A 21748-nucleotide genomic window follows, 5' to 3' on the forward strand; every position below is an offset into this window, starting at 1 on the left:
AGGCCCAGCAGGGGAAACGATGCTGAGGGGAAACCAGCATGGGTTTGTCACATGTAGATCCTGCCTGACAAACCTTGTAGCCTTCTATGACCTGGTCACACATTACCTGGATGTGGGAGCCAAGGCTGATGTCATCTTCCTGGACTTTAGGAAGGCCTTTGATGCAGTTTCGTACCCTATCCTTGTTGGGAAGCTAGCAGACTGTGGAGTGGATGCCTACACAGCCAGGTGGGTGGCCAATTGGCTTAGGGACCGCACCCAGAGAGTGGTGGTGGGCAGTTCCTTCTTGGCCTGGAGGGAGGTGGGCAGTGGGGTCCCGCAGGGTTCAGTCCTCGGAACAATATTATTTAATATCTTCAACAGCGATTGGACAAGGGCATGGAGAGCACCCTCTCCAACTTTGCTGATGCTACCAAGTTATAGGGCAAAGTTAGTACAGTGGAGGCCAGGGAGCAGATTCAGACTGACCTGGACAGGTTGGATCAATGGGCAGAGAGAAATAGGATGCAATTTAATAAAGATAAATGTAAGGTACTCCACCAGGGAAGGAGGAACCCCCAGCACACCTATAGGTTTGGGAGTGTCCTTCTCAGCAGCTCGGAGGCAGAGAGGGATCTTGGAGTCATAATTGATCTAAGATGAACATAAGCCAGCAGTGTAACGAGGCCATCAACAAGGCCAATCGCACCTTGTCGTGCATTAGCAGGTGCATGACTAATAGATCAAAGGAGGTGATGCTCCCCCTCTATGCAGCACTGGTCAGGCCACAGTTGGAGTACTGTGTCCAGTTTTGGGTGCCGCACTTCAAGAGGGATGCAGGGAATCTCGAGAGAGTCCAGAGGAGGGCCACTCGCATGATTGGTGGCCTTCATGATAGACCCTACAGGGGGAGGTTGAGAGAGATGAATCTCTTCAGCCTTCACAAGAGACGGCTGAGGGGAGATCTTGTGGCCGCCTATAAACTTATTAGGGGAGGTCAACGGAGAATAGGGGAAGTGCTGTTTAGTAAGGTGCCCCAGGGAGTGACTAGGAATAATGGGTGTAAACTAGTTGAGAGGGAATTTAGGTTAGATATTAGGAAGAAATTTTTCACAGTAAGGGTGGCCAGGATCTGGAATGGGCTTCCAGGAGAGGTGGTGCTATCACCTAGCTTGGAGGTCTTCAAGAGGAGGCTAGATAGTCACCTGGCTGGGGTCATTTGACCTCGGTCCTCTTTCCTGCCAGGGGCAGGGGGTTGGACACGATGATCCATTGTGGTCTCTTCCGACTCTACAATCTATGAATCTATGACAGAATCCCAATAAGGCAATGTTCTGGCTCAGCACAAAGCTATACACTGAATTCTCCTATGGAAATGTTTAGTGTAGTATATACCTACAAGTGGAGCTCCCTGGAGCACATAATATTATGCCCAGGAATTGCTGTTATGTCACATAGTTTAGATTTTTTGCTCTCTACAAAACCCTTTTAAAAGTCAAAATGTTAAGGGGAGTACCCATTGAGACCTTGCTCAACAAGGCATATAATCCGTTAAACACAAGTATGTAGTCTGTTTGTGTGAAGAGGAAAACTGTTTATACTAATATAGTTAATATTGTTAAACACTGTGGCAGTTGCCTTTATTTTACCCTGGCCTGGCACATAGCTGCCTTCCTGCAGCTGGTTCGGCATGCTGTTGTTGTGGCACATAATTGGTTGACTAGTCCTTTTTCTCCCCAGCTCTGTAAGCACAAGGTGAGATCAGACCCTATGTGCTGCTACCTCCAGTACTCTGAGAACATAAGAAGGCATTAAAGCACAAAATGCCCAGGTTTCCCAGAATGCATTATTGTCAACATGATTCAAGGGGACACTAGGTGAGGGTACATTAACTCACTTGGCACATGAGAGTGTTGCACAAGAAGCTCACATATGCCACTCGGTTGTATTTGTTGCAACCAAGAAAGATGAGAATGTCAGAATGGTTAAACAGACATGGTTACACTTAAATGAGCATAAAGTGGCAGCTTGCCAAATTGATTTTACAGAGGCTCTTGGGTTTACTGTTTAGGAAGAGAAATAAGAACAACTAAGGAAATTCCCATCAAGCCTGAGGGCAACAAGCTGAGGCCTGGACCCAGAACCCGATCAATGGGAATGTGGGAAAGCACTAATCACATAGTAAATACTAGAGCAGCTGCAATTGTTCTGGCTGCTGCCCCTGGGCAGTCAACCCTTGGGGGAAGCTCTGTGGGAAGTGGTTAAGGACACAGCACAAAGAGCCGGGGGCAGCTTTGGCCAATTAGGCAAAAGTCAGAAGCGCATCAAAAGCAAGGGATGAGCTGACAAGGGATTAGCAAAAACAAGGAGCATAAACATAAGGCAGGGGAAAAGAAAAAGAAAAGTAAAGACAGATGCTAGGGACCACTGAAAAAAAAAAAAAAAGAGAGAGTCTAGGACTGAGAAAGGTACTTGAATTCTGGGGGGAGGCCAAAATGAAGGCTGATTCTCCTTGTTCTTTGTAAAAGGGTTGATACTTTTCATACAAAGCAGTGATCCGAAACAACCTTCCACTTAGGGTCAATAAAACTAGTTCCAGTGTCCAAGGCTGGGATAATGTACTGTTCAGCAGTTAAAAATTGTCTTTGCCCTAATTACAGATTAAAGTTTCTCTTGCTGGAAGCTATCATAAACCAAACCTTTTGTTTAAAAAGTTCTCCAAAAAGTGTTATATGTAGACAAATAGGGAGCTTAGAGGGTTTCCCCCCACCTCTAAATTTATCAAAGGCTTGTTGATAAAATGGAAGCAAAACAATGTCAATAGAGCCAATTCTAGGTGCAATGAAAAGAAGCTAAATCCTTTACGCAGAAGATGGTGATTTCTGACAAATTGCATTGAAAACATCCCAAATTAGGTGTGGAGATTTCCTGAGAGTCTGGAGGAAAGAAAATTTCCAGGAGAAAGTAGTAGTTTCCCCTACAGCTGTGCAGATTTGTTTTGTCATTATGAGAGTTTGATTTTCAAAACCATTTCCTCCAACAGATCCTATTCTCCTCAACCAGTTCAGTCATGAGGCAGTAATAGTAACACAGGCAGCAGGCCCTTCCTCTTGTGCACTCATTTATTCTTGCTGATTGCACTTCAGGTCTAGTATTTGTGTCTGTGTCCTGATGAATCTTGACCCTCCACACCCCAATCTGATCAATGTGTATGGACTCCTGCCTGCATGGGGAGTCCCCACTGTGCTCAGCAGCACAGGGGCCCAGTCACACAGGCCAGATTGCTGTAGTGAGGTCAGTGATAGATTGAATGAATTGGATACAAGGATTCTAAGCAACTTCCTCCACTTAGTTTTTAACAAATCAGGTCATAATTTGAGTATCAGTGAAAGCTGCTTGGCTAGCTGATGTTTTGAGATTAGCGCAGCGATTCCCAATAGGGGTTCCACAGCACCCTGGGATGCTCACAGATCCTTATTCCCAGCCTTGTAATTTACAGACTGCAGCACATTTAGCAGGCTTGTGTGTTATCATTTTCCAATATGTAACTATTTAGTATGTGATGAAACCTTACAAGATTTAAAGGCAGCTCCCCAATTAAAGGCAAAATCTTGACTTTCTGGTCTCAGAATATGTAGCTTAAGCTCGGATTCTACTGCGAGCACTCCATGGCAGCAGAGAACCCCATCTTGCAATGCAATTGGATGGTTCAAGGCAAGAACAATTTAAATGGTGCAAGTAACAGCCCCTTCAGAACAAAAGGAAGTACCTTATAAATGGAATGTACTTTACTACTAGGTACTTCATTATGAGAGGCACTTTTTTTTTTTTTTTTTTAAAAGGAAGTTACTTCTCTCAAACTTGAAATGCAAAACTCTAGAACTCATGGTTCAGAGATGATACCTTTTATTAGGCCAACTAAGAAATTGCAAAAAAAAGAAATTTTCTGCAGGTTTTTGGGCACACGCCCTTCTCTCAAACTTAGCTTTTATCTCGGACATCATTCTCTCCCCCCACACTCAATGTTAGCAGCAATTACAATGAAGGGGAGGATATGTACCCTTACCTCTGTCACGATGGATGTTCCTGGGGAATCATAAACCCAGCCATCTTTGCAGAGCGTGAGGGGAACCCTGCTCTGGCTGGTGAAGTTTTCTAATGGGTTACTGCAGCTGATGCCAGTTGTGTTCCAGTCCACATCAAATCTCCTGCAACGACTAGTGGACGACTCCCCTTGGATGCCCCACTGGGGCACAGTATAATTCAGTTCCTCTTCCAAATTCCAGCCACACCTGCTGCTCAGCTCCACCACACCAGGGCTGAGACAGCGGTGTTCAGGGGTGAAGCCCAGGAAAAAGACACCCACGTAAATAGGCGTGAAGGCAGCCGAAAGCAAGCATAAAATGAAAAAAGCTCGTTTCTGAAATAAGTCAAATTCTCCAATGTGCTCTAAAATGTCATCGAAGGTTGGCATCTTTACATGTGGCAATTTATTGTGAATTAAACTCACCTAGTTGCTCTTCCCAACAATGCTATATAATGTTGTCATCAGCAAAGGCACTTTAGTAACAGCAGAGTATTTGATCAAAAGTCAGTGTCTCTTTATAAATTATTAAACCCTATGTTGCAAGTTTCTAGTGAAGATTCATTTGAAATCACGCCTGGATTCACCAATGAACTACAGAGAACTACTACTGTCCCCCCAGCCCCAGCTAACCAAGAATGGGTTCCTGCTCTTGGGGAGGACATGAAAAAAGACTGAACTATCAACAAATATTTGTCAGGGCTGAAAGGTGTCTGTCATCAATCAACCAGATCATAACCTAACTTGGAGACAACCTCCCCCATTATGTGCCTTCTACCTGAATTTTAGGTTTGATACTCAGTATTCACAAGTTTAGTTATAAGCAGATGTGAGAGATCGAAGTGGTTGGGTTGTTTGTTTGGGGGTTTTTTTGAGGGGGGGGGGTGTCTTTAATCCAGCAAAGGACATTCTTGAAGTGCGCAAGGTGTTTAAATGCCTTACACAATACAGGGACACTTCCCTAGGAAAAACCTCGCACCTATGCAGTGGGAAAGAAGCACTTCCCAAAACTGACCTTTTTCTTGCATCAAAATCTAGCATACATTTCTCTCCCTCCAGTAACAACGCTAGCCACCTAAATACTCTCACATGAAGCAGACTCAACTGACTATTCAGCTGTTCAGTCACTGCAGCTAAACACACTGCTCCAGATATGAACCAGAGTTAAATCTTTCCTGAATGTGGGGGGGAGGAAAAGAAAAAGCTAACATTGTGATGCTGTTAGACTTGCATTTAAGGAACCCATGTGCTGCAGCATTTTGAAATCGCTACAAATTAGTGCTATGAGGGGTGCACAGACATTCAGAGACTACAACCGGGAAGCTACAAAAGTCTCTGTAGAGGTTTGCTCTCCAGCCAGGGGAGCATAGAGGGTTGTTCCTTCGCCTGTCCCATCTCCCAGGGGTGGGGAGGCTGGCAGCGAGCTTGATCACCGACAGCTTGACCTCTCCTCCACTAGGTAAGAGACTGGGCAGGCCATCAGGGATTAGCAGCAGCTGCCAACATAGCAGCAGCAATGGTGCCAGATGTTCCCCACAGGCAAGTCTGGTCTCAGTCCTGCACCCTGTGATAGCTGGTCTGGGAGCAGTGGGCTGTCACTGAGGCCACTGTAGCTGCTCTCCCTCCCTCCTCTCTTGGAAGGAAGAGCAGAATGCTGCAGAGAGCGAGACGTAAGGTCAGGCATTACACATGACACTACAAAAAAAAAAATGTAGTGCTACAGAGTTCCTGTTCATTACAGGAACTGGATGAAGAGTTTGCACTATTTATGTAGCACTACAGGCAGAGGATACATCTGAACACCCACTTGTAGCATTATGAGGTTTATGTTGCACTACAAATCTACATCTGAACATGGCCTATAACTAATACAGTGCAGGGGAGAAAACTTTCACATATTTCTTGGTAGGATTAAAAAAAGGAAGTAAAAGCATTCCTTTGACATATGAAGCACTGGACTGCAGAGACATGCTAGAGAGAGGAATGTACCAGCAGGAGTAAAAAAAAAAATAAAAAAAAATAAGGAAACTGCCTGAACTGCCATTTGTTTTAATATCCCTTCGTCCCCCCATTTGTTCCTTACGTTCCTTACTCAGCACCAGGGAAGAAAATGGGGGGGGGGGGGGGGGGGGGGCAGTGGAGGAAAGAGTTGCTGCTCTAGTGATGCTGGCTAGATAATTACCTAGACTGAAAACAGAACATAGAACAAGGGCATAGAGCATTGGTTGGATGGGAGCCCTGTCATATGAAACTTGTTAGCATGTTATTCAAAATCCAGGCTATACCATATACCAATACAATCTTGCCACTATCATGCAGTTTTACTAAACTAAGCCAAAAAAGTTCTCACTGATGGAAAACCCTGTTTGAGATGTTCATGCAGACTTGCTCAGATAGGAAGAACCCCTTACTTAAAAAGAAAGATGATAAAAAAATTAAACAATGAAGCAACTGAAAAGTAAGTTTATGTTTTCTTCTAAATAAGCTTTAAATGTTCCCTTTAAAGGGAGCAAAGCACATGAACTTCTGAAGTTGGAGAACATGCTATTTATCGTAGCAGTAGCATACAACACCCATCACCTCAAAATGAGATTAATCTAATCTTGCACCCAAATTATCACAACCCAATCCAAGAAGGCTCCAGAGGACAGTAACAGAGTTTAATAATCTAGAACCAAATAAAACTGATTGCACATATTTTTGTCTTTATTATACATCTAGTGACAGATAAGGGAACTGAGAAAAGGGGTATAGTTCCTGTATGTAGATCACAGATGGATCAATCAGAAAGACCAAAACAGATATTTTGGGACTCAGGTAAATTTACAGAAAACGAGGGTTTGTTAAAGAACATTTGGAGACCATTTGTTCACCAGGCACTTCTGTTTTTTAAGTTTAAAAGCGGTCAATATTTGAGCAGAAGACTGAAGAAAAAAAAAAGAAAAATTACTTGATGACAACTATATGCCAATAACATTAACAGAAAAAAGGGGAATGGCAGACCAGTTTTAGGCCTAGTTAACATTGTACTCAATTCTGGCATCTTATAGCTACTTGAGAGTTTTGACTTTAAAAATGGGAAATTTTGAAGTAGATAGCACAATACAAATCAGCTCATTTCAGTGAACGAGCCACTCAAGCCGTGGCTCATGTATGCAGTTTTTACAGCTAAGTTTTATTTGTCCAGATGTTGCTGGACAGTTTCACTGCTACATTCTTAGAAAACAGTATTCAGAGTTGCCTGACTTCATTTTTAGCATGCAATCCTGTTTTGGGCAAGTGTAAATGAAGGGTGCCTGAAGGCAGTTTAATCAATTTAATGTGGGAGAGTGTACTAAACAGGCCTGTGCCGACAGACAAGACAGACCTAATTTTTAATTGTGGAATCTTGTTTCTGTGTCCAGGCTTACTCACCATACTACTTTGGAAAACCACTTTCTGGGACCATCTATAAAATGGGAACATACTAACTAATCTTATTCAAGCACTCAAAGATCTTCTGAAGAAGTGCTACAGCCTGTTCAAATACTAAAGACAAAAAGGAGGTTTCTCCATAGCAAAGCTAGATAGTAAGCTATTACCAATAAAACCAGGTTTCAGCACTTTAAAGGACTGTGTCAAAAACCCCTTCATTTATCATCCCAGCACAGCATTACAAATCAAGCATACCTTCCAGATTGGTGGCTTGACTCCTTCAAAAGAGTAGTATATCCTGACCTAGAGAACTAACTTAAAATTTCTCTTCATATGAGGACAGGGGTCCACTTTGGGGGTTGGGGTCACAAACATAGATAATAAACACTACTTTCTGGTCATGAAACAAAGATGGCCACACTGGAGTAGTTTAAAAGCAAATTTACAGGCAATTACCCTTCCTTTGCTCCTTTCCCCAGATGTTTTTGGTTCTGACGTTGTAAGAGATCAAAAGATAAGAATTCTTTAAGTCAGGAGCATCAAATGCACCCTGTGCTCTGGACCAGATCTGGACCACGGAGCTCCTTGTGCCCTGGGCTGGATCCAGCCCTCAAGGAAGCAGCAATGACAGCAGTAGCCAGCCAGGGCTGCCATTGCTGTATGCCCTGTACCACAATGGCAGCTCTAACTCTTTCTCCAGTACAAAGCAAAGTGGGGTCCGGCAGCTGGGGAGGTAGGGCCATGGCAGTGGCACCAGGCAAACCAGCTGGAGAGCAATGAAGGCCACAGCAGCCTTTGTGCACTCTCCTGCTGCTGATCGCCACGTTTGCTGGGGCCTGAAGCCTGCTACAGAATCCAGGCCCCATGCCCCCTAGCTTCCTGTGGCCCACCAGTAACCCAGGGCTGGACAGTGCCTCCAGGGCTGCCAAACAGTCTGTGCTTTAAGTGTTCTCTTAAAAGCCCCACAACTCCAGGTCTGGAACAGGAACGTTACTCCTGAACAGTTTTAAGACTGTCAACCCCCACCCCCCACAACCCAGTTTTTAATCTAGCAAAGAGAAGGAACTTTATGAACTGCATTAGGGATTTGTATGTGGAAAGTACCCAGACATCCACGTGATAGCAGGATAAAATACTTGGACAGAAGTGCTGAATCAGTGCCATAGGCAAGGCTCTGATTTACCTAACTGTACTCATAGTATTACTGAAGCAACACACAAGGCAGAAGCCTTAAAAAAAGTCACTGCATAGTCTGAAAATTGCAGACTGGGGGGAATGGGGGTGGGGCACAGTAACTTGTGAATTACATGTTTAAACCCAGTCATTTATATTACTATCAGGATTTACAGCTTGGTTTCTGAGTGCCTATTGATTTACACATCTTTATATGTGGTTGTTCAAGTTTGTCCACTTTAAATCTTGGATTAGTAGATTAAAAGCACGAGGGACCTTTGGGCCGATTTCTTGGCAGAACAAAGGTCACAGAACCTCGTCCAGCATTCATGCCTCAATGCCCACAACTTGTGGAGGGAACTGCAGCAACTCCTTTAGAGCAGTTCTCAAGCGTTGAGCTACATAGCTCTTTTAGCTTGTTAAACTGCTGTGTACCTCGAATAAAATTTGTATATTAAAACAGATGCTGCCACCACTTGAACTGTTGTACAGTTAGTTTCTTTCTCTTTATTTCTCCATTTATAAATAATTACCACTTTCCCATTTCTACTTTTTAAACAACCTTTTGCTGCCGGCCAGAATTTGCTCCCAGCTGTGTGCTACGGAAAAAAAATCCATCCTCAAAGAAGTCAAGCAGCTTTGCACTTACCCTCTCTGCAGATATGCAGCCCCTCTGCAGCAGGGGTAAGTTCAAGCATGCGACAGCAGCAGGGAGGACTGTGGAGAATGGTGCTGCAGAGGGGACAGGTGGCTTGGCACCCAAATTAAACAGGCATCCAGTCTTGAGGACCTCATCCTAACTTTGAAGATATGTACATATTTTTAAAACACCAGGGATAACTAACCAATGGCACCCCTTGTTTCCCGATTTTTCCTCCTAAGAATTAACTCTGTAACAACTTTAACCATCCAGAAGTGGTGAGGACAGAAACAGGGGGAAGCATTGCTCAAGTTCTAAGTGCCAATTTACTAACACTTACAGCTGGACTATAAAAAAGGCCAATGTTTTGTGGCTTTATTGGTTATGCAAACTGTAGAGAAAAAAGTTCTGAATCTGGAAAAAATATTTAATTAGGGGCTCACTTAAGTCTTCCATTTGTTACTGCAGCCAGAAACAGTAACCATTTCCAAGAAAGTTTGGAACTTTGTGCAAGTTTTGACGCCTAGTATAAAAAAAAAAGAATGTTTTAGCACCTATTTTAATGCCTATAGGAATAAGTTTGGAATGGACATTTAATAATTTAATCTTTTATTGAAATTACTGAGTGTTCTTCTATTACACTAAATTTGATTCCAAATGGATAACCTTAGAAAAGAACCAATCAATGTGGTAACCAAACAGACCAACCAAAAAGAGGAACAAATATTTTCAGATATTGACCAACATGTACCTTATGCAAATGAAACCATCTCACTGCCCAAAAAAGTAATCCAACACACTTGAGGAGCAGACTCGTATAGGGAGATGGATTTTTTCCTCTGTTCAGTACCAGCAACATTTTAAATTCAATGAGTAGGGCCTTAGTCTATGCTCTAAAGTTGGATCTAATGCTACAGAAATGGCCGTTCTTCATGCAATTAGTACCAAAGAGATGCATATTGTGCAAATTAAGGCTTCTCTATTTCTTGGGCATTTTGCTTAAGACAGAAGAAATTACAGGGTGGCAAAGATGGTCTTCCAGGAATCCTGAATTCACTACCTTGAATGATCAGGTTACAGCTGGACAGGCACAACCCTGCCCAAACACTGTCAAGGGACATCTTTGGGTGTTTGTCAGCAAATACTGATAAAATAAGTCATGTAACCAATACCAAAATATCATGCAAAGCACAGCTACCATTTCAGGCGACCTCTGTACAGAGTTGTACCTTTCAAGTAAAACACCTTTAAAGTCAATAATCTGTTTAAAGTTAGAATGGAGTATTCAAATTTACAGGATAAGTTAGATCAGTTCCAAAATTTACAAACCATCCCTAATAGACACAAAAATTACACTTTTTTCATGATGGGTGAATCTGTAAGATTAATACCCTGCCGGCAGGAAGAACATGTTGCTATGATTCAGCAAACCTGAGTAGTGAGGGTCAATAAATACAAGGAGAGAGTTAAAATACTAGTCAAATAACTTGAATCTCAAGAGTCAGGGACTTCATTCAGATTTAATCCCATCCTTTGAAAGGATTTTTTTAAACAAGCATCTACTGCCTATGGTGAGGATTTTAAAAGAGAAAATCCTGGCTAGAGAAGAAAAGGAGAATCAATATAACTCAGTCAACTGGATGCTGGATATCCAGTCATTACTGAACAGACCATTGTAAACAACCAGGACTAGTCTTTTTGTCCTTCCCTTTTAAATATTTTCTTGTTAAAGGCAAAAGTCAGAGTAGTCTCTCTCTCTCAAGCTGAAGTCTTCATATTTGGTTGGAAGTGTTTTATTGTCCCGCTATATATAATCTCTCTATATATTTAATTAGGCACAAGAGGGGTTATTTTAAACATTCAACAAGTCCTCATCACTATCATCATGGAACGATACTGAATTCAGAGAGTCCTGCGTCTGATGACTTGGCAACTTGGCTGCTGTTTTGCTTTCCTTCCCTCCATTCAGCAAGCTGGCCTTGTCATCCCTTCCATGGCTAGGTGGCTTCTTCTGCTGGTGCCTGTTCTTGTCCGAGCCTCTGGACTGTGGCCCTCTCACCGAATGAACCTTTACATCTGGAATGGTTAGAACTTCATCCTCACTGTCCATGTCATCCACATGGAGAGAGGTAAAGGCTTCCGATGTAACGGATTTGGTGATATGCCCATTCTCTTGTCCTCCTTTTCCTGGTTTCTGATTTGGCGCAGCAATTTCCTCCATAAGCCACTCTGTTTCATTCTCATTAGCTTCTTCTTCACTGTTTACCTATAGTAAAGGAGATGGCAAAAAGGCAGTGAGTAGCCTAGTTCAGATTCTCAGCCACCCTTGGGACCACCTAAGTCCATCGCTTGGCATATCATTCACCTTATCCTGCACATCAAAGCTATTCACTGCAAGAAAGATTGACACAGCAAAAACCTCCACATTCCTCCAGTACATCAGGAATCAACTTCTGCACTACTTCTGACCTGTAACATTCTTCCTTTGCTAGCTCTGTGCTTCTCAGTTTGCCCCCTATTGAGTGCTGTTCAGCATCTCCCTTAGTCCTTCATCTGCTTTCTTCCCTTGCTTGCTGGGATCAGCCACTTGCCCTGTTTCCTCTCATACTCAGTCTGTGGAAGCCAGGAAGCTCTCCTGCCATGCGAACTTTTAGTTTACACTGACTTTAGAAAATGTGGCAGGAATCTTACGTAGGTGTTCCTAGTTTATAGAGACATTTAACAGAACAAAACCTTAGTTGGCACTATAGTTAGTATGATTACCTTTGTATATTTATAGGAAACACTTGATGTTCTTCTGCAGCAGTTGGTTATCTTGTGCATCACAGTTTCTCTAAAACAGAATGGAGAGTTAGCGGGAAATGATAATACCTTTATTTACTCTTCTGGACCAGATACTGCTGATCCCCAGCCTGAAACCTTGACTTTCACTGTTTTTTGCCATTGTGGGTCCCTACCCTGCCAAAATGCAAGTGCTTTGGGATAAAAAAAATTCTGACTCAAGACTATTTTAACTGGAAATATGATAGTTTTGTCAAACTTCCCCTTATCATACCATCATAAATTCAAGAGTACTTGAGTGCTATTCTGCTTTCCTACATCGGTAATAGTATTTGCCGTGAGAGAGCAAGTTACTTTTGTTTGGCACTGCTGTAGTCATGTAAATCATAATGGCACTACATTTTTAATTTTTTTTGCTTATCTACAGAGTCAAATTGAACCATGAGAAAACTTACACATTTGAACACACAAACTTCAAGTCACTTGAGAAAGTTTTGTTTTTTTTTTTTAACCCTTAATCCTGTCTCAGTTATTTTTCTTAGTAACTGTAGGAGTCTTGTTAAGCCAAAAGGAAGAGACTGGCCAGTCCATGCTTCTCTGTGGTCTTACACAGCAACAAGGAAGAGAAAATATTTAAAGCAGAAAACAGCAGTCAAAGTTACAAAAATGGTAGCTGGAATAGGAGTTGTGGCACCTGCGATTCTTATCTTTAAAACTGTCTTTAAAATTCACAGTATCCCCTTTACTGAAGTAACCATAAATACAAGGGAAAAGAAAGTCCCTTCCTCCTCCTCTTACCTCCTTTCTTTTTTGTAAAACAAGAGAATCAACAGGCACACGGTGAGAACCACCAGGAGGACACTAAGCACAGCGCCAACTGCTTGACTTCTTCCTGAAAGGCCTTTATGAATTTGTGCTTCCTGGTCAATCTGACCCTCATTGCTTTCTGGAACCTCAGACATTCTGTAACAACACAGGAAACTGGGTTAAGATTAAAAGACACCTCTGCCTGACTGGATGCAACAGTAAGGGAAGACCGATTAGAAGTATTGGGAAAAAGCCAGTCCTTGAGACATGTAAAGCCAGCTCCAGTCAGAATCTGCTCTCAAAACTGTTGCAAGGAATACAAGTGTTCCAAAACCTTTGTTCAAAGCACTATTTAATGGGCATGACCGTGGTGGGGATGACATAATAAAATTCATCTGCAACAAAGCCTTTGCTTTAAACAGACTGACACAATGGGCCCTATATTCAAGGCTGCAATAAGGAGAATCCAACACTTAATTCAAGCCATGAATGCAACTGACTTGGGTAAAAGATACCAGGCCAGATCACTTATGCAGAGTGCTTTGAGAGATGCTCAGTTATCTGTAGCCATATTCCATGGCTTACTAACCCCATTACAAAAGGGCACAGGGCTGCTGCTAAGATGTGTCAGTTAATTACTACTGAAGAGTAGTAACACCTACAGTTGCACTCAGCTGGTCCTGTACAGGACAGCCACCATTAAGCACCAGCCCAAAGTGACAAGTACCCCACAGTAGGGGTGTGCAAAATGGGCCGTATTTTGATTCAGACTGGCCCAAATATCGGGGACAGCGATTCGATTTGTTGATTCAGATGACTGTCCCGATTCGATTCGGCCGAATCCAAATCTGAAGATTTAATGCCAATTTGGACAATCAGCGATTCAGACAGACACAGCTTTAAATATTTTTTCTACATACCTCAAGGTACCAGGCGCAGCTCATGAATGCTGCAAAGGATGGAGCGTCTCACAGGGGCGGGAGGGGGGTGGGCGCCCCCATGTGCTTGATGACAAACCTGGAAGTGAACCGGAAGCACTTCCAGTCCACTTCTGGGTCCACCACCGAGTGTGCTGAGGGGCCCCCCTGCACCCCCTGGTTCAGCAATCAGCTGTGGGGGGACCCCAGGTGCCCCCCCAGACACAGGAGGCACCAGTCACCAAGCTGAGGCATGCCCCCCCCCGCCAAACGAGCTCCTTGGCAGACCCGGAAGAGGACCGGAAGTGCTTCTGGTCCACTTCCAGGACCCCCCCATGCTCCTGTTTGATGCTCCATGCTCCCCAGCATCATAACATTCACAAGCTGCCTGGTACCTTGAGGTATGTAGAAAAAACATTTAAAGGTGCGTCTATGTCTGAATTGCTGAATCTTTCCAAATCTCTCCGATTCGATTCAGAGAGATTAAGAAGTCCTCCGATTCAGTGCGGATTTGGAGATTTGGCCACTGAATCAGGCTGAAATCGACTCAGTGACTGAAGCTTCGCATAGCCCCACCCCACAGCCTCACTTGAATCTGAGAATTTCTGCTTTAGTAGATTTCTGTTTCCCAGCAATTTGGGCCTTAGAGAAAGGAAGCCTAAAAAAGGAAAAGATCCTGCAAGTCACTCATGTTCTTAAAATGAGTAACCAGGCACAGAATGGTCAAACTGAGGTTGTGGATGTGTATTACACTTGAAACCCTGCCAAAAAGGGGAACATTTCAAAAAGGGCAATGAGCTACCAAGTTCTGTAAACAAAAAAAACCAAAAAACAAAAAACACCCCCACCCAAAACCACTTCAACTTTAATACTGCTTTGTCCACAGTTAAAAGTTGAAATGGTGTCAAAGTTGGGGTTGAAGTAGTTTTACTGCATTTGAATTGTTCTCAGTTTTTTCTTCATACAAAAATCAGAGAGTGTACCAGCTGCTGCCTATTGGAAAGAGTTCCAAAATGTACACGTCAACACCGTGACATCCTGTAAGGTAACATTACATGTTTAAATAGTTGCATTACTAAGACAAGTCACTTTTATGTATTCCAGAAAAGAAGCTGAACTTAGTGCCAACAGATCTAGCTGCATAGTCCAAACATTCAGGCCCTATGTGAGCTGTTAAGATTTGGTGTACTGAGGCAGCTGTTAAAAAAATTAAGCCTATATGCTAGTAAGCTGTAGCAACTAACGCAATTATTTGCCTTTCAGCTACTTTTAATGTAGTACTAACTGCAATTTTTTAAAGTTGACCCCTTTTATTTTTACCCAGCATCGCATAAGGAAAGAACCTTTTCTGTATTTTCAGAATAGGAAAGCATGAACCAGAAACTGAATATGATCAAATAGAGTTTTCATACAGGAGAAAAAAATTTAAATGGCAGGAGAAAGCCATATTTCCTCACTCCATGGCTGCCAGCAGACTGGTAATATCAATAATATTAATGCAGCACCCAGAGCCAGGAAACCCATCTTCTCACTACCTTAGGATCCACCCACATATATGCATCTACTGGACTTTTGCCTTATGCTTAGGTTACAAGCTCTTTGAAGCAGGAACCATGTGCATACAATATTTCACGTATCTGGGCTTTCATGATTGAAAACCGTAGGCACCACTGCAATACCCAGAGCATTCTTCACTCTGGTATGCTAAGAAAAGGTGAGCAGATAGAAATGTTCAACGTATAAAGCAAGAAAGAAGCCTAATGAAGTTACTTCCAAATAAAAATCAAAAGTCGAGCACTTAGAGACAATTGTTTTAAGTTGCGCAGCAATAAATATTTGCTGGATAGAAACAAAAAAGCAGCTTTATTTTGGAGGAGAAAAAGTGTTTTATTTCTAGTGTCTTTTCAGGTTCAGTGAAAATAAAGTGAAAAACAACCTAAACCTGAAATTTTAGTATGACCGAATCCAGCTGCCCGGTAGTAGAGCTATATGCCTCCAAGCATTTAGCACTAGCCCCCTCATGCCCCCCACCCCCACCTGTGAGTTGCTGCTTACACTTGGATCCTTTCCTTTGGCCATACCCAATATAGATTCTGCTAAACACAAAATCTAACAAGCAAATGCCCACTAAAACCACATGCCACTTTAGGAGAAAGGAAAAGATTACTCACGCTAATGGACAGACTGCAGATGTGTACCATGTAAATAAGTACTGACAATCTGATGTCTCATGGAGGAATTCAGGGATGCCTTCCTTTGCCTGCAGATCACAGTGGAAGAAGATTGTTGAGGAGACAAACTTGGATCTATCTTTACCGCACTGCGAGTCAGACGAAAACACAATATCCAAGTCATTATCTGCAGAGAAGAAAAATGGAATATATTATAAAGAACAGTAAGAACAAATGGGAACAAGTGGAAAAAGATTAAGGGAAGTATCTTGTTTTACTAAAGTCCAATCTTCCCCTCCCCTCCCCAGCCCCACACCAGGAAATCAAAGCCATTTTTCCTTATTTTTTGATGTTCCTGCACCTGGATTTGCAAGTTTCAGCCCTCCCTCTTACAGGAATATTGGACAACTGTCATGAAACATGAATCATTTTTTTCATGAAGTTATTCACAAGAGGATTCAAGTGTGAAGTAATTCTAGCCAGCGAGGGCTTACCTTGAATATAGTATTTGGCTTTATTGGACGAGCCAACTCTTCTTTGGTAAGGGCTGTTAGTTTTAACTTGGCATATGTTTGCTCCAGAGCACTGTGGGTGCGCCGAGTCAGTTATAGAAGAAAGCTGAATTTCATACACGTATGCGTCACCATTTGTCCGTATATCCCCAGAAGCGGTGTATAATCTGAAAGGAAAAACCAAATTTAGCCACAAAGCTCAAAACTTATCGTACAATTAATCGTGCAAAATTAAGATTTCAAATGTCAGCAGCAACCCAATTTTAGTGGGTTTTCAAGCAATAGACTCAAATTGGAATGATTATGTCCTACAGTGAAGAACAACCAGAACAAGATTTTCATTCATGGAAATCTACAAAATTAGGTTCCTCCAATGAACTTCAGGCATTAAGTTTTAAATGGCCTGATTTTTCAGAGACAGCAAACACTTGTGGCTCTCATCTTTGACTTTTTGGGGTCGCAACACTTCTTAGAAAGCCAGACCACTATTTCTGAAGGTTTCACTGTAGCACTAGGCACTTAACTTTGGGGTGAAAAGGGCTGATGTGCAGGCTCAAGATCCTGCCCTGTGATCAGTCAATAGCTGCAGCAACATTTTGACACGGCAATGGAGCGCACTGATACTAATCCAGCAACTCCAAAAGTGGTGACAACCACTCAGGACCCCTTATTGCTGTTTTAAACTAGAACAAAACAATGCTTTAAGCTTTATCAAAGCTAGGGGTTCCCAATGCTCCTTCCCATTCAAAAACCAGTAACTCCTCCATCTCAGTTCTTCCTAAACCTGTTTTCTTTCCTTACTTAAGTGGGATTGGCAGGAAGATGACACACGGCAAAGCAGCCATGCAAACAGATCCACCGCTGCTTTCATTCACTTACTTATAGGTAAGCATGTGTTCTCTTTCAGGTTGGCTTATCTCCTCCGGCAAACTTTAAAATAGGTTCATCAGGGGAAGGGAAGGCCGAGTACGGAGGGAGCCACGGAACACAGAACCAAGAGACACCCACGAGACCGGCCCAGGTATGTAGCAAAGATCCTATTAGACACCAGCTTAAGGGGGGGCCAGGGACAGCCACCAGGGGAATTAGGTGTATATACACAAATGCCAGAAGCATAGGAAATAAGCAGGAGGATCTAGAGCTCTTGCTAGCGAGCAACAACTTTGACCTAGTGGGACTAACTGAAACCTGGTAGGACTCTTCTAATGACTGTGTGGTGGGAATAGAAGACTAGAGGTTGTATAGGAGAGATAGAGTAGGGAAAAAAGGTGGGGGAATTGCTCCCTATGTCAAAGAACAGGGCACATCTTCCCTAATCAAATTAGGGTCAGAGGGTGGTCAAGCAGAGATTCTGTGGGTTAGGATCCAAGGGGCTCAGGATGAAAGGGATCTGGTGGGGCGCAAGGGGGGGGGGGGTCTACTACAGGCCACCGCACCAGGACAAGCTAGACCAGGAATTTTCCAAGCAGCTCAAAGAGGCTGTGAGGTCTAGAGATATGGTAGTCATGGGGGACCTTAACTACCTAAACATGCTGGGAGGAGCAGTTAAGCTACATTTAACCACTCTTGCAGGTTTTTAACCTGTATTCAGTATCTCCACTTAACACAGGAGCTAAGGGTGTCTCAACAGAGGCAATGCCTTGCTTGACCTGGTGCTGGCCACAGGGGATGACCTCGTGGGGGACCTGTGGATTCAAGGCAACTTAGGGTACAGCGATCACCAAATGATTAAATTCACTATCCAGCAAAGGGCGGGCACTATACCCAGCAGAGCACAGATGCTGAACTTTAAAAAAGCCAACTTTAATAGACTCAGGGGATTGGTTAGCAGGGTGCTAGAAGCCAACAACGTGGATGCGTTGAGGGTCCAGGATGGGTGGACATTCCTCAAGGAAACTATTCTTTGGGCTCAGAGTGAGTCAATCCCATGGCAGAGGAAAGGGCAATGGGGCCAGGAAGCCCCTTTGGCTAACCAGGGGCATCCAAGGTATCTTAAGGGCAAAAGAAGAGCTGTACAGAAAACGGAAGTAGGGGGTGCCTAGCTAGCAAAGAGGAATATACCTCTTTGGCCCACACCTGCAGGGAGTCTGCAGGGACTGCAGGGAGTCAGTCAGGAAGGCCAAGGCAGCTCTAGAACTCAGGCTAGTGTCAGGGATTAAAGACAATAAAAAGTCCTTCTTTAGGTACGTTGGGAGCAAAAAGAGGGCGTGGGGTAGCATAGGACCCATACAGGATGGACAGGGGGGCTTAGTGATGGATAGCAGCGGCAAGGCAGAGCTCTTCAATGGTTTTTTTGCCTCCGTCTTCTTAAATGGGAATCTAGATGAACCCTCAACATACATCATGGACACCAACAAAGGGAACATCAGCCGACCAACAGTTAGTGCCAACTTAGTAAAAAGACACTTGGAGGGACTGGATGCATTCAAATCACCAGGGCTGGATGGACTCTACCCACAGGTAATGAAGGAATTAGTGGGGGTCATAGCTGATCCACTGGTAAGGATACAGGAGTGCTCACGATGCTCGGGTCACGTTCCGGAGGACTGGAAGAGGGCCAACATCGTCCCAATCTTTAAGGGGAGGAAGGAGGACCTGGGGAACTATAGACCAGTCAGCCTTACCTCTATCCCTGGGAAAATCCTTGAAAAAATTATCAAGGAGCACATCTGTGGGAGCCTGCTGGCTAATGTGATATGAAGGGGTAACCAACATGGGTTTTTAGCAGGCGGGTCCTGCCTGACTAACCTAGTTTCCTTTTACAACAAGGCCACCAAATGTTTAGATGCAAGAGTCAAAGTGGATATTATTTATCTGGACTCCAAGAAGGCCTTTGACAAGGTATCCCATACCATCCTTATAAATAAACTGAGGGGATCTGCCTTGGATGATTACATGGTAGACTGCGTAGCAAATTGGCTCAAGGGTCGCACTCAGAGGGTGATAGTGGATGGGTCAGTGTCAACCTGGAGAGATGTGGGCAATGGAGTCCTTCGGGGCTCAGTTCTGAGGCTGGTGCTGTTCAACATCTTCATCGTGATCTGGATGAGGGGGTGGGAAGCACCCTGTCCAAATTCGTGGATGACACAAAATTATGAGGTGCAGCTAAAACCCTAGAGAGGAGGAACCAGATCCAGGCTGACCTAGATGGGCTGGGGAAGTGGTCAGAGAGTAACAGGATGCAAATCAATAAGGACAAGTGCAAGGTGCTGCATCTAGGGAGGAAGAACTGCCATCATACCTATGGGCTGGGGGGCGACCTTCTCACCTTCACTGAGGCTGAAAAAGATCTTGGAGTCACTGTTGGCTCCAGGATGAACACGAGTCGCCAACGTGATAAAGCAGCTAGCAGAGCCAATTGCACCTTGTCGTGCATCCGTAGGTGCTTCACAAACAGGTGCAGGAAATTGATTCTCCCCCTCTATGTGGCACTGGTTAGACCGCAGCTGGAGTACTGTGTCAAGTTCTGGACACCACAGTTAAAGCGGGATGCGGACAACCTGGAGAGGGTCCAAAGAAGAGCCACTCGCCTGATTAGAGGCCTGCAGGGAAGGTCCTACAAGGAAAGGCTAAGGGACCTTAACCTCTTCATCTCTCCAAGAGGAGGCTGAAAGGGGACCTTGTGGCAGTGTACAAATTCATAAGGGGAGAGCAACATGAAGTAGGTGATGATCTGTTCACCAGGGCAGACCCTGGAACAGCAAGGAACAATGGCCATAAGCTACTAGAGAGAAGGTTTAGGCTGGACATTAGGAGAAAGTTCTTCGCTGTCAGGTTTGTCAGAATCTGGAATGGGGTCCCAAAGGAGGTGATGCTCGCCCCATCCTTGGGGGTCTTCAAGAGGAGACTGGACAGGCACCAGTGGGATCACATGACCCCCAGGGTTGGTGACTTTTCTTGCCTGCCAGGGGCAGGGGGTCGGACTAGATGGCCCACTGAGGTCCCTTCCAACTCTATGAATCTATATCACTCCTACTCCCTTCACTGTAGGCTGCTGGCCTTTGATTCTGAGAAGGAATGATTGTTTCCCATTGCTTTCTCAAAACACTCAGCATGGCTTAGCTTATTGCCAGGTTTTGTGCATTATAAACCTGTTCCAGTTTTATTATGCAACTTGTTGGAAAAAAGTAGCATACCAGAGTCAGACAAAGTCTCAAGAGGCAACATTCTTCCTTTGCTGGAATCAGTGACTTAAGCATTTCTCCATCCCTCTAGTGGTACAGAGCAAGGTCACGGGAGTTCATGCTCTGGATCCCCCACATTTAAAAAGCGTATAGATGCGAGTGTCCTCAACCATTTTAGGAGCTTCACACACTGTAGGACCCCGTTTTTACTTACTTGTAAAAAATATCACCCAAGCTGAAATTTTTTCCAGATGTAGGATTAATAACTGTCCCATTCACTATCTCCACCTCTTGTGGCTTCACAGCACAAGCTGCCCGCGTTTCCCATGTGATGTAGTAAGCACAGTTTTCTCCATCAATCCTGTCAAAAGACAAGCCATTTTAATGACATTCTCTTTTCAGTGTAGAAGCATAGCTGCTGCTGGCATAGCAGAAAGGAGAAAGCAAGATATCCCAGAGTTTCAACATAAGCCTGGAAGCCTACTGGATCAGTAAAAGCTATTGTTTTTTTTTCTCCTTAAAAAGCAAACAAACTGCTAATTTAAATCCAGATATTTTTATGCCAGCACTACTGAACTGCTTCATAAATTCAGTGGTTTCAAAAAAAAAGTTAGCTGAACCATTGATTTTACTTGCTTGAAACTCCAGAATTTATACTGCATTTGAGATTTAAAACAAAAAAACCCCAAACAAACAAAAGAAAAGCTACACACACAAAAACACTTAATAACCAAGTTATTTTGGAAGGTTAAATTTTGCCTTCTGTCCATGCTAGGACAAGAATACGGCCTGGTCAGATTTCCAGCTCCTAGTCTCTCCCATGCCAATGCACAAATCATAGTCAATTTTCCCCATGCCGCAGAGGAGCATTTACTTTGTTGCTGAGGGCAAGCCACAAGTCCTCAATGTCACCCACTCAGACCTTGGAGTTGTATTCAGGTTGTGAAGCTCACTACGCATCAAAATAATACCAGATACTTTGCATTTCTGTAGTTTTCCTCTCTCTCTCACTTTAAGGATTTTGATCTATTTATGTTGTGAAGCCTGGAGCTAGCCAGCACCTAAGCACTAAGGCTGTGCAAAGCTTCAGTAGCTGATTTGATTTGGAGATCTGGTGACCAAATCTCCGAATCAAATCGGGGGACC

At 43.6% G+C, this 21748-nt stretch overlaps 2 protein-coding genes across 3 annotated transcripts in view; both read right to left on the bottom strand.

Annotated features, from left to right (window-relative positions):
• Positions 1-4539, bottom strand: part of LOC102377966 (solute carrier family 22 member 2-like) — a 42884-nt gene extending 38345 nt beyond the window's left edge. For both annotated transcript variants that reach the window (XR_003093638.1, XM_006021909.3), the window contains exon 1: positions 4046-4539. Coding sequence is in view for 1 of the 2 variants with exons in the window: in XM_006021909.3 (XP_006021971.1) it covers positions 4046-4453 (408 nt within the window). In the remaining variant the exon portion in view is untranslated. The remainder of the gene's footprint in view (positions 1-4045) is intronic.
• A 5343-nt stretch (positions 4540-9882) lies between these two features.
• The window catches only part of IGF2R (insulin like growth factor 2 receptor), an 85809-nt gene continuing 73943 nt past the window's right edge, over positions 9883-21748 (bottom strand). Inside the window, exons 43-48 of the mRNA XM_025201983.1 lie at positions 20817-20963; positions 16461-16645; positions 15967-16153; positions 12870-13034; positions 12054-12123; positions 9883-11556 (exon numbers count right to left, since the gene is read on the bottom strand). Coding sequence (XP_025057768.1) covers positions 11143-11556; positions 12054-12123; positions 12870-13034; positions 15967-16153; positions 16461-16645; positions 20817-20963 — 1168 coding nt within the window. The 3' untranslated portion in view covers positions 9883-11142. The remainder of the gene's footprint in view (positions 11557-12053; positions 12124-12869; positions 13035-15966; positions 16154-16460; positions 16646-20816; positions 20964-21748) is intronic.

The sequence above is a fragment of the Alligator sinensis genome, unplaced genomic scaffold, assembly GCF_000455745.1.
Source record: "Alligator sinensis unplaced genomic scaffold, ASM45574v1 scaffold682_1, whole genome shotgun sequence".
In the NCBI taxonomy this organism is placed as follows: Eukaryota; Metazoa; Chordata; order Crocodylia; family Alligatoridae; genus Alligator; species Alligator sinensis.